We start from the raw sequence: 13,379 nt of genomic DNA on the forward strand, positions 1-13,379 counted from the left end.
CTTCAAAGAGATTCTCATCATGGTGTTTGGATTACGGAGGTGATTGGTATGTTCTTTTTCTTCTTTTTCTCAATACCTACAATTGTTTTTCTATGCCAAGCCTCATTAAGAAACCTAATGTTTTTTTTTGAAAAGTACAGATGGACTTCTATTCATAATTAAGTATTCAATTGCGCAGCTTTACTTAGACTTGAAAGACTTGATAAAGATAAAAAGAAGAAACAAGATGGCGCTTGTTAATATGATGCAACACGAAAAAAATGATAATTCCTCCCTTTTCCGAGGGAAGTGGGAAATACTTGCTAGCTGACTTTATAATGACTTGAGATAACAATTTGGGATAACATACAGTGCATCTGTTTGCAGAATTTCTTCATTATGAGTGAGAGAGAAGGCTAAATGGATGTCTAGTAACCCCCCCTTCTAGGGGGATTGTGTGGTCTTCGGGAAAGCTGATCGATTGCCAAATGACATATCTGTGGAATACAGTTCATTTACATTGCAATATTGCAAACATTATGCTCAACAATTTAACAACTTAACAACATGGAAGTTATTGCGTCATTAAATTTCAAACGACAGACAGTTGATATATATATATATATATATATATATATATATATATATATATATACACACACACACACACACACACACACACACAGAGAGAGAGAGAGAGAGAGATAAAGCTGTACTCGATGGATGAAAGTGATTTCTGACATGATTGAGAATCACATAGCCAGGGACGGAGAACTTTAAAGCATTAAGATCGGAATGTGGAAAATAGGAGAACAACAAGAAAAAGGCAGGAACGAAGATATTGGAGATATACTTCAGAGGTCCAGACTATGGGAAGCCCGGGAAAATTAATAATTAGGATTGTAATTTGGTTGGTTTTTTATTTTAGTTTATTGTTTTTAATTGGATTATGATCATGATTTGATGGATATGTTAATTGGCTGTTTTTATTGGAAAATCAATAAAAATGATTTAAAATAATAATAATAATAATAATAAATTGAATCTTAATCCACCTTGGGCTGGATTGTGTGCTAAATCAGGTAAGAAATCTGATGTTGTAGTAGTATTAGTAAGGTAAAGGTAAAGGGACCCCTGACCATTAGGTCCAGTCGTGACCGACTCTGGGGTTGTGGCGCTCATCTCGTGTTATTGGCCGAGGGAGCCGGCGTACAGCTTCCAGGTCATGTGGCCAACATGACAAAGCCAGAGCAGTACACGGAAACGCTGTTTACCTTCCCGCTGTAGCGGTACCTATTTATCTACTTGCACTTTGACGTGCTTTCAAACTGCTAGGTTGGCAAGAGCTGGGACCGAGCAACGGGAGCTCACCCCGTCGCAGGGATTTGGACCGCCGACCTTCTGATCGGCAAGCCCTAGGCTCTGTGGTTTAACCCACAGCGCCACCCGCGTTGTGGTATTAGTAGCTACCCTTTTATTTCTGCTTTAAATTTAAACAGGACATAGGGTTTTTTTGTATTTCAATTTTATTCTATAACTTTGAAATATATATTTTTTAAATTAGAGCAGATGTTTCAGAGAGGGAAAGTCCATGTATTCCCCTGTAAAAATCTATCAATTTTACAGCATCTGTTGAAATGTTGTGCATATAGGGAAACATACAGTTGTACTCTCTACTTCAGTTCATTACTTTCATTTAAAATAAAGATGGTCAATAACAGTTCAGTCTTATATGTTTGACGTGCTTCCAGGTTTGTTTGTGTGGGAGTGTAGATTTGAGCATCCTCATGGCACCCTCCAGCTTCTTACTGTCAATGCCCATAACAAATATCAGCCTTGAGCATTGTAGACTGATACTGGAATCCAGTCTCAAAGAACATAGGACTCTGGTGGCTGATCACAATTTTACTGCGTCTTACTCTCTGATATTACATTATAGTGGCCGCACAGTAAATCGTACGTTGCACCCTTCAAATGATGTCGTTTCATGCTGAGTCCACTAAACAGTATTATTGTTTTCTTAAAACCCAAATAATACTATAAGAAAGCTGATACTTTGATTCATCAAAAGACATCTATTTGCATCACAGGATCATTAAATAATATGCCTAAAATAACTCAGATGAAACAAACAGTTTCATATAGCCAATTTGACAGAATGTCACTCAAGAATCTAAGTAGAATGGCACACATACAAAATTATAAACATGCTGTAAATTGGGTATTTGTTTCAGGGAATTTCCTGCTCCCCCTAAAAAGAATCAATATTGTCTTATGTTGTAGGTTCAGTCTGAGCTTCTAAATCTCTTCATTTGGCAGTGGTAATTACTGCCTAGTAAAAATACTATTGATTTGGGTGTAGGATTTTTTTTATATAAAAGTCTCTCAAATGGCAGTCAGGGAAAATTCTATAAAACATTTTCTTATTTCCAAAGGCATAAGGGAAAATACATAGATACAACTGACCTTAGACTGCAATAAAATAATTACATATAGGGCACCCATTGGTTCATGTGCTGCACATCAGATGCTAGTTTTAATAGTGAAACCTATACAGCATGTGTTACCTCATTTGCTTGAATGTATAAAATCACCAGCAAATTCATACAATACTAAGCATTTCTTTTTCAGTTCTATATGTAAATGTGCTTGTGTCCAAACAGCACCATCAATTCAAAGCATTTTGTCTCCCACATGTATATTTGGGATCTAAACCTCTGAAACCACCAACATGTTCTTCAAAGGAACATTTTGTCCTTAAAATACAGATATTTGGTGATTCTAGTTATGGAATACACAGTGGATCTTCTGTTTTATGCATAACAAGTACAACTTCAAAGGTCTAATAAAATATTTTGTCAATGAAACCAGAATACCTCAAGCAGAACATGAATATACTCACCAACATCTTGTTACAGAATTAAGATTGAAAAAGGATTCTTGAGAATCGAGGCATATTAAAACACTCTCTCATACTGTAAAGCATGCAATGTAAAGTAGCACAATGCGCATGTTTGAGCAACATTCTGCATTACAAACTGAAGAACAGCACTGCACTCTGTTGGATGTCCTGATATTGTTCTAATGTAATAGGCTCTTGTATCCCCAGTAAATATATACAGTAAAATGATATGTCATTTTAAGACTTGCAGCAGCACTGCATTTTGACATCAGTTGTAATGCTTTTCATTCATTCTTGTCTGAGAATAAATGTAGGAAGCAAAATTCCAGTAACTGTTGGCAAAACCAGCCAGGGAATGGAGGGATGGATGAGGCACAATAGGTCATAGCATTAGTTTGATGAAGGACCTATAATGCAAGTTAATTAGAGAATACACGTTTAATTTTCAAAAAGAGAAATTCAGTTTAACACACAATCCACTTTGCTTACAATTCTAATGTTCTCATTCCAGACAGTATTCTACTTATAATAGGTGAAAGGGTGTGTGTGTGTGTGTGTGTGTGTGTGTGTGTGTGTGTGTATTTGCCACAGACACCATGTTTAGCACAATTATCTAGGCTCTATATGACTGTACAGCAGCAATAATTGCCCAAGGTTACCATCCAACCAAAAAATGTAGTTACAGAAGGAAACAAACACATTCAGGCCAATTAGTAATCTCTTTCCTGCTGCTGTGCATGTACATAATGTCAAATCCTGTCCCGCTATATTCTTGCCTCAGTGAAATGAGTAGGGTGACTTGTAAAAGTAAAGACATACACAATCTGACAGGGCAAGGGCTGGATAATATGCCAGGTATATCTCTTGAGATTTGTGCTTTAGGATTTCATAATACGTTGATGTGATCTTTTCATGAGACAGATGTTCAGACAAGGCTGGTGGTTTGTAAAGGCAGGGAAGTGTGAAGAGGGGCTTGGCAAGCAGCCATCGTCAACAGATAAATGAATGCAGAATACTGTATGTATGGAGAAGGTTTGTATTGTTAACTGAGTATTCCCAAGGCAAGCCAGAAGTCACATGTTCCTCATAGTTTCATTAAGTTAAATGAGATTTAGGTACAGCCTTGGGTATAAGTGTGTGAGCGCATGCATGTGTTAGGCTGATATCTTATTTTCCCCATTTCAGGAACAGCTCTGTCAAACTGTTGTGTTTCTGTGTGTCTGTTGTTGGTTGAGGAAAGGAAAGATCTACTGAGATGTTTGCCTTTCATGACACAGCAAATAGGACACCTGTAGCTGTACTGAGGCTGTGTTCTTTGTTGACTTCGTGTGAATCTATTTCAAGGTGATAAGCGAGCCCTTACCTCAGAAATTACTTGACTCCTAGTATTGCCTACAGTTTCTATATTATCAATACTAGTTTTTTTTCTTAGCAGAGATTCATTTTTTTCCTTAGCAGGGATGATGGTCATCAGATATGAATGTGTGAACATGGCATTCTTTTTTAGGCAGGAAATTATAGCAGCAACAAAACTTTAAAGATACTTAGAGCAGATGTCACCCAAAAGGCACATTTTTAGTCATTTTCCCCATCAACTGCCTTAATTATTTCCTGTGAGATGGGCAGATACTAATGAGAAAGAAGGCCTTTCGTTAAGAACTCTCTCCCAGATGTCCCCCTGCAGGGAACGAATAATGAGGCTATTATCTGAAGGCCATATCTTATTTACCAGTTCAGAATAAGTTGCAGAATCCCCTCTTTTTTAGTATTACAAAATAATTTCTCCCTGGTGACCTGAAGATTTCAGGATCGTTCTTTGATAGAGAATGTTTGAACTCTAGGCTGCTTTTTGAAAGGTGCTTTTGAAGAAAGAGTGAAAGGTTTAAGTTGCATTATTTGTTTTTGATTCTGTTCCTGAGACAGAACAGGAACAGATGAACACATTTTCTTTCTCAGAGCAACCATATATTTGTCACCAATATCTGAATGGATATGGTAGCTAGATATTTCAGGCACAGAAACTGCTATTCCTTAATAACTATTAGAAGAATGATAAATAAAACTCTGCTAGGAATCTTTGACCAAAATAGTCTGATCAATATGTTAATGTAGGTTGCCTCTTCTTAAAAAGAAAAAAAAGTATAAAACTCAGAAGTAAATACACCTTCCAAGACTGCAAGAACCAGGCCTTTGTCTAATTAAACAATGTATGGCCTTTTAAACTGGGGCAGGGGTATTGTTTTTGTTTGTTATAGTTCTTTGTGTTTTTATATTATAAACTGCCCTGTGATCTTTGGATGGATGGTATAGAAATTTAATTAATTAATTAATTATAATTATAATAATGACAAAGCCATGCACACTATGGCCAGTACTAGCCCCAATATTTGGTCCATTATGGAACCTGCTACTGATATTTCTGCTTACCAAAGGAGTGGCTAACCCCCAGTTTGGGGCACTGATCTATTCCCCAAACAACTTGGCAGAAGCAACACTAAGTATAAAAGTAAAGACAGTAGAGCCCAGTGCACTAATGGGGGTGCAAGTTGCCCCCTGCCAGGTCATTAGATTAATAGTTTGCTGAACAGTGAGGGAACTTCAAGTCCTTTCATCTCAGCCAACCTTCTTGGGTCAGCTGAGGAAGGTGGGCTCTGTGTGACAGCCTGTGAATGCATGTGCACATGCAGAAGTGTGCATGAGAGGTTGTGGGGTTGCCACATCTACCACTGGTCTGCAGCTCTGGAAGAGTTGGTCAAGGGAGAACATGGCCCTCAGGGCAAAACAGGCTAGCCATCCCTGGTCTACCATGATGATCTGAAACCTGTGCTTTGAAAAATGCCTCTACAGAAGTTTGTTTCATTTCTTCAGATAGTTTTCGCATCATTTTCATTGTGATCCTGATGGTGTCATTCAAATTAAAAGCAGTATTATAACCTGTTGCTGTGTTATATACATTGACACCCAAAGAAGTTGCTTCAGAATTTATATTATTTTATCCCTACTGTATTTCATAAACTAAACGAAAAATGTATATTTTTCCACTACACTTGCTATACATGATATGGTTTGAGGTAGATCAGAGCAATACACACCTTCCACTAATTAATATATTTACATCTTCCAGAGCGTCTAGTCATGGTGGTTGTTCCATAACTACACCTGAAATGCTACATGTCCTATAAACAATTTTAATTGTTCTGACATTTTTAGAAAGATTTATCAACTGAATCATGTGAAAAGTTGAATTTATGCCCAGACCTTCTAGAAATTTCACTGTAACACCTTACCACCATAATGATACCGGTACAGTGATACAGTCACCATTCCTACATTTTAAGTAATATTAAATAAGCAGTCAGTTAAACAACTTTGCTCCTTGTATTCTAATTACCTTTCAGTTATGTCATTACAGTGAAACAAATTTAAATTACAATCTAGATAGCATCAGGCATTTCAAAATGATATGTTTTACAAGCATGGAGGCCATTTAATTCTTTATTCCTTCATATTGACATATATTAATCATCAGGATTAGAGAGAAGCTTTGGCTGATGAAATATAATAGCAAGTGAAAAGAAATGCTATTCCCGTTTGTCTTTGCAGCACTGCCAAATCTATCAAATTGAAACTGACCTATGCAGAGGGTTTGTGTAATGCCCTTCAAATAATAAGCCCCTCAAGCAAACCACCAAAAAGTCTTTATGAAACCTAGAGAGGCCATGGAGGCCATGTTCACATATCATGCCAAGACATAAACTTTCACAGCACGGAGGAGAGTAGCAAAGGTACCCAATCAGCTTATAAACCATGGTATAGGGCTTACTGAACATGGTCTCTCTGTCCTGACACCAAATGCCTCAGGATGCAGCGAATGTGTGTTCAAACCAGGTGAATGTCTGCCCATCTTCATCTTTCAAACTGGAAGTGATCATTCACATTCTATTCCACTAGTCTATCTTAAGGAAAAGGGACCCAGGTGGCACTGTGGGTTAAACCACAGAGTCTAGGGCTTGCTAATCAGAAGGTCGGCTGTTCAAATCCCTGCAATGGGGTGAGCTCCCGTTGCTCAATCCCAGCTCCTGCCCACCTAGCAGTTCGAAAGCACATCAAAGTGCAAGTAGATAAATAGGGACCGCTCTGGCGGGAAGGTAAATGGTGTTTCCGTGCACTGCTCTGGTTCGCCAGAAGCAGCTTTGTCATGCTGGCCACATGACCTGGAAGCTGTCTGCAGACAAATGCCGGCTCCCTCGGCCTATAGAGCGAGATAAGCGCCGCAACCCCAGACTCGGACACAACTGGACCTGATGGTCAGGGGCACCTTTACCTTTACTATCTTAAGGGAAGGACCATATTTCAAAGCATCTTGCATACAGAAGGTGCCAAATTCAATCCCTACCATCTCAGGTTAAAAGAACTTCAGACAATATGATCATCAAAAACCTCTGTGAAGCGTCATGGAGAGCCACTGCCAATCAGAGTAGATGATTCTGAGCTAGATAAACCAAAGGTCTAACTCTGGTTTCTCATACAGTCACCACTGTTGAGAATCTGGTCTTTCAGTCTCAATGCTAACTGTTACTGTTATGCAATAAGGTTGCTGAAATAAGGAACGTAAGACAGGGAGGTGTACACTCTGCCCAGGAGAAGACTTTGCTTGCTTTCACTCAACCATGGCAACAGCCTTTGGACACAGCTACTTCCACATGCATGAGGGAAGGAGATTAGTCCTGGGTTTTCATGGCCAACAGCAGACCTGAAAAACTTGCTACCCCTACATGCTTTTTATTTGGACAGTTATGTAGAGGTATAAAAAACCACAGGCCTTTTTGAGATCATTCAAGTTTGTAATTGTTCAGTGATGTGTACATGTGTATGAAATTTGGTCATATAAGACAGGAAAAATATTACTTCTTTGTAAATATATATATATATATATGGTATTACACTCCATCTGTACCGATATCAGAGCAGTGTACAAAGTCATGAGATAAAATTCATCAAAGTTACCAAGATCAGACAGTCGCACAAAGACTTTTCATTTTATAAATAACTTAATTCAAACAAAACAAATGTAAAACTACACTATTTACTAGACTTCAATAATATATTGCCCATCAAATATTTCAAAACACAATATAACTCAACAATCAGATTTTCACATCCGATATTTTTTTCATGGTCTCTGCTCCCTTTCAATCTATAGTTCCCTGTTCATGAGCTGACTTGACTTGTATCAATTGTACAAATATGACTTCCTGCATTTTCACTTTTGCCCTAAGCTAGTGATTTCAGCAGATGTGGCAATTTGTTTTGAACACAGTCATTTAAGATTCTGGAACAATGAATGGACATAAGAAGGAAGGAAGGAAAGGAGGAAGGAAGGAAAGAAGGAAGGAAGGAGCGACAAAATATAGACTGATTTGATTGCTTTTATATAAAATACGTTTTTTGGATGTATTTCTTAAAATGATATTTAAAAGGTATATGATGTTTGAAAGTTATGAAAGGAAGGGTCTGAGGTTTGTTTTAGGACTTTTTATGGAAATGCTGAGATAATTTTCAAAGGGGCACTTCTTTTCTACTATAATGGGAAAGGATGCATGTGGTGTGGTATTTTAACATTTAGTTTGATCATGGCAGCCAAAAAATGGGGTTTTTTTGTTTTGTTTCTCACTTTCTTTGAAAAATTAGAAAAGTTAAAAAAGCTCCCCATGATATTAATGTTGCAATTAATAAATGATCCCTAAAAATCTAAATGCTATAAAGCAAAAGTTTATTTTAGTAAATTTATATCCTGCTTTTCCTCCCAGGGTGACAAACAATGAGTAATTTTAAACAATTTTGAAATGCTGAATGCGTGATAATTTGTTCATAAGTGTTTTTCCATAGTCTTTTTCTATAGTCTTACATTGGTTAGGTTACATTGATTTGGTAAAATGCCAAATGTATGTGTAACTGTAGCATTAGCACCATTAAAAGCAGTTTTCCTGTCTCTGACAAATGTTGTGGTAATTATGACAACAGGGCAACAATTAACACGCCCATTCCAAAATATAGAAAGATTCCCTTGCTATATTGACTCACCCACCACTAAGGGCTGGACCAATGATTCTCACTGCTGCATCATGAAATATGTGCCGATCCCTGACCACATGATCAGAACTGTCAGCTTGGACTGTGTATATCATATGCTTGGGAGGAAGGCCTAGATTGAATCCCATTCCACCCTAAAGATAACCAGTAGGTAGCCATGCATACACATGGCATGTCCAGTTTCACGTATGCATCCCACTAATACCAATGTGTACCTGTAAATTCAGGCCACTATATCATCTCTATAGGAGTCAGAATGATGACCCCCCCCCCAAAAAAATAAAATAAACAAGCCTTATTTCTTTTTTTGCTTGTTCCTTTACATCTTGAGGAGCTCTTCATTTTTTTAAAATGAATTTCTATTTGAAATAACTGCAAACTGCATTTTTGGATTTCAAATGCACTGGAGAAAGGGAGGGGGGATCCAGGTAATATGAAAGGAGGGAGAATAACCTCTGACCTGACATTACCAAAAAATACAAATAAAAAGAGACACTAAGATGAAAACAAAATAGTGTCATGGATTTACATATGGGTTTTTTTGATGGAAACTAGGGCTGGGGTTTGTTTTTTTTAGATCAAAACTCACCATCTCAAAACCACTCCTTTTCATCCGCCTGCAGGACTTGAGGTAAGTACGTATACGCTTTCTGGCACGCTCTTGGTACTCAGGGAATTGTCGCCTGCATGAGTCAATGATAGCCTGGATCTTTTCTTTGGGCTGCTTAGAGATTGGGACCATTCGGTCCAAGTTTTCATCTACAAACAGCCTGACAAACATCTGTTGGCAAGAGGGAGACAGAGGAGAAGGATTTGGAGGGGTGGTGCTCTCTTCTCTTTCTAAGCTTCCTAGCTCAGTTAAAGAGAGGAAGACATTTTCTTTATTTCTTTATTTTTTTTATTAATTTACACAGTGAAGAGCTTTGTAATGGAAAGTCAGAAATGCTAAGCAAGCAAGGATTTTGTTTTAGGATTGACAAAAAAGACAAGAAAAGATTAGGCTGTAGTGTATAGAAATTGTGAGGGAAATAAAACAGATTGTGAAAATAGGCAGCGTTTTCATGTCTGTTATTAACAATGCACTAGGATGCCTACATTGTTATACTGAACTGTGTCTCTTACTCTTCCCCTGCTGTGAGCAATTTTTGCGTACGTTGTCATGCAAAATTATACAAATCTGGAAAATAATAGAAAATAGCTGGCCGCTGGAATACACTCCTGGAACTACACTGCAGCCCCCTAGCCCCCACTGCTGCTGTCCACTGAGCAAACGTGCACACACACACAAAACACACAACTGAGGTAAATATACGTTAAACCTCTAAATCTGGTGAACTGGTATCTGTTTCCAAGTGTTTTAATGTGTGCGGAGGGAGGGAGGTTCCCCTTCTATGAAATAAAGTTAGTGTACCTCTTTTACTGCCACATATACCCATAATAAATGCCTCAGATAAGAACATAAAATTCTGAAGGGCATAGAGCTCCATGTAACTCACATTAAAGGCTTTCAGACGCTCAGCTTCTACGCCATCTGACTCATTGGCCTTCTCAGCATCTTCGTGTTCATCATGATCATCCTCGTCCTCTTCTCCACGGTTCAGGGAGAGGTCTTCTGCACCTCTGTCCATGCTTTCATTCTTGCCAGAATCATAACTTGAATAGCTATGGGCAGGTGACTAGGAACAAAGGGAGCCATTTTGTAAAACGGGTCTGAGGAAATCACCTGCTTCAACCTCAACAAATCCTTGCCTTCTCTACATACTAACAGATTCCCCAAATGGATTTTTTTTGAATAGAAATTGTGTTCAAGAACTCTTTGTATAGGGCTTTAGAGTAAGGCAGCATGTAATTGTACAGTTCATGAGTAATGAATTTTTTTTAAAAAAAAACAACAACCCACAATTTAGCCATAACAAGAGAGATATGATCCAATTGACAGGGTGATTAATTTGGACTTGTTAAGAACTAAGTTTAATATTCCAGTTCTGCCATGGAATCAGAGTTCAGCCTAAGGTAAAACAGTATTTGGGAATTCTTCTTATAGCCAGTTGCTCTTATTGTTGTTTTCTGGATTTACCTTCAAAATATATTCAAAATTTATACATGCCTGTGCTCTTCATAACTGGCATGATACACCTGTGTTTCATGTTCATGAAAAGGGTCCTTATTACAATACATACTGTAAAAATGGCATTCCAGTTACATTTTAGCACTCTCTCCCCCCCCCCATATATAATAAAAGTGAAAGGTGTCTCAGATGTCTTCATTTTGGCTGCAATTTCATCTCATGACTGCAAAGTTTAGAGTTAATATTATTTCAATTTCTGCAAAGTTAAATAGTTGTCATGTTGAACAAACATTCTTTTTCTTAAACAGGTGTGTGTAAAACAAAGAGAAATCTTTTCATAAGTAACTTCCCATTATGTACAGTTAATCAACTATATTGTGGAGAAAACTGACTTATAAGTAGTATTTTTATGCTAATTCAATTTCACAAGGTGTTTTCTTTTAGTATACAGAATAGTTTGTTTTGATAGCTTTCCCAGAATACTAATAGAGGTGTGTGTGTGTGTGTCATAGCTGCCAAGTTCTCCCTTTTTTTAAGGGAAATTCCCTTATGCTGAATAGGCTTCCTCGCGAGAAAAGGGAAAACTTGGCAGCTCTGGTGTGTGTGTGTGTGAGAGAGAGAGAGAGAGAGAGTACTAATTACATACATGGAAAACAAGGCAGAAAGAGAAGCCATTCAGTATTTCAATTGCTATTGACAATGCACACTTATTTAAGTTTCTGTAAACTACATTTAATTCTGGAAATTGTAACATACAGATTGATCCTTTCATTTAACCAAATTCACCAAGGACTGTAAATACTAGAAGTTTTGTCATCTTCAAATTGCCAACAGTGTTTATTTGTGTAACACTTGTAGTTGTTTGACTGTTGTTTTAGTTTTCTCTTTACCTCATATATGTATTTTTATATACAAAGCAATATAGAAATGTCCTGAATAAAACAAATTTTTAAAGCTGTGAGAGAGAAAAAGTAAAACATTTTGTTTTCTCTGCAAAGCTTTTCATTCATCAGGATACATAATTTCCTCTAGGATGGAATCAATAGCTTGGTGGATAAATCACATGTGTCCATTTCATTAAACAATTACTCACTCAGAGTGCCCAAAACTTGGCAACTACCAGCAGAATCAGATACTACAGTTTTCCCCTAACATATTTTGTGTATATTTTGCACAGCAACCCAATACAAGCCAAAACACACATTCAATTCTATCAATATAGCTAAAAGATGCATATGTACCAATTGATGTGTTTAGAGAACATATAAAGTGGCTGCGTCTCTGCCAGTTTATGAGATGTGAACATCAGCATGAGTAAGTTGTGATGATGTACAATCAAGATGGAGGATCTCCACTGCAGATCTGTGAGTTTGGGAATGGAACCAGCTCTGGAAGGCTGTGCTGGAGTCTCACTGTGACTAATTTGCATTGGGCCTATTTCTATTGTACAGTACTATGCCATTCCTTTAGTTGGAGGTATGATGCATCTTCTCAGTCCTCCTCCCACTTCTTGCTGCTCAAAGGCAAGAGTAGGAGGCAAGGAACAGATTAAGTAAAGAGAATTTTTTAAAAAGCAGAGAACACTTGGCATCTGGAAATGAGGAGTTTCTAAGTGCTCAGAATGGGATGGGTAGACAGGTTGTGGGTGGAGAGAAACAGACCATAAAAACCATTCAGTTCTGTTCTGTTCTGCTCTTTTCTTTTTTGCCTCTTTGGATTTCATTTTTTAAACCCTCTTTCTCATAGAATCATAGAATTGTCCAAGGTGGGACTCAAACCCACAACCCTAAGATTAAGAGTCTCATGCTTAACTGACTAAACGGTCATGTTTCCCTTCTGTTCCAATTTCTAGCCTTTGAGCAGTTATCAGCATTGTGTCTGCTTTGCATCCTCCTCCTGAACAGCAGAAAGTGAACTATGCAGAATCAGAATAACAGTAGGCAGTTCTCCTAGTTTTGTTTACACTAAAACACAAATGGATATGGATGGATAAGGGGAGCCTGGAGGAATGTGAGATTTTACTTGCTTACACCTGCCTAAGACTAGTAACTGGAAGCACTATTTTTGTTTGTTAAACTTCAGTACTCAGTCGGACTCCATTCAGGTGCTGGTAATGCAACAGGTTTCTTAAACAGGCTGACCAGATGGAAGCGAGGCCAGCAAACCTACAGGTGTACCTTATTATAATGCAATCCATATCTGCTCATTCCACAAATGATTAAAGGTAAAGGTTCTCTGGCCTCTTTTGCTTCAAGCCACCTTAAGGGTAATATACAATTGCCTGTCACAGCTTGAAATAAACAAGCAGGATTTTGCCTGGTCAAAGGGAAAAGTAGG

The 13,379-nt window shown here is 37.8% G+C and overlaps 1 protein-coding gene across 2 annotated transcripts in view; it reads right to left on the reverse strand.

Moving 5' to 3' along the window:
* The window catches only part of NOL4 (nucleolar protein 4), a 130,908-nt gene that overhangs the window by 16,143 nt on the left and 101,386 nt on the right, over positions 1-13,379 (reverse strand). Inside the window, exons 7-8 of one of the 2 annotated variants that reach the window (XM_060277847.2) lie at positions 10,471-10,650; positions 9,564-9,755 (exon numbers count right to left, since the gene is read on the reverse strand). In XM_060277847.2, the coding sequence (XP_060133830.1) occupies positions 9,564-9,755; positions 10,471-10,650 (372 nt within the window). The remainder of the gene's footprint in view (positions 1-9,563; positions 9,756-10,470; positions 10,651-13,379) is intronic. The other variant, XM_060277846.2, reaches the window with a different exon arrangement.

The sequence above is a fragment of the Zootoca vivipara genome, chromosome 8 (assembly GCF_965207765.1).
Source record: "Zootoca vivipara chromosome 8, rZooViv2.hap1.1, whole genome shotgun sequence".
NCBI lineage: Eukaryota > Metazoa > Chordata > Lepidosauria > Squamata > Lacertidae > Zootoca > Zootoca vivipara.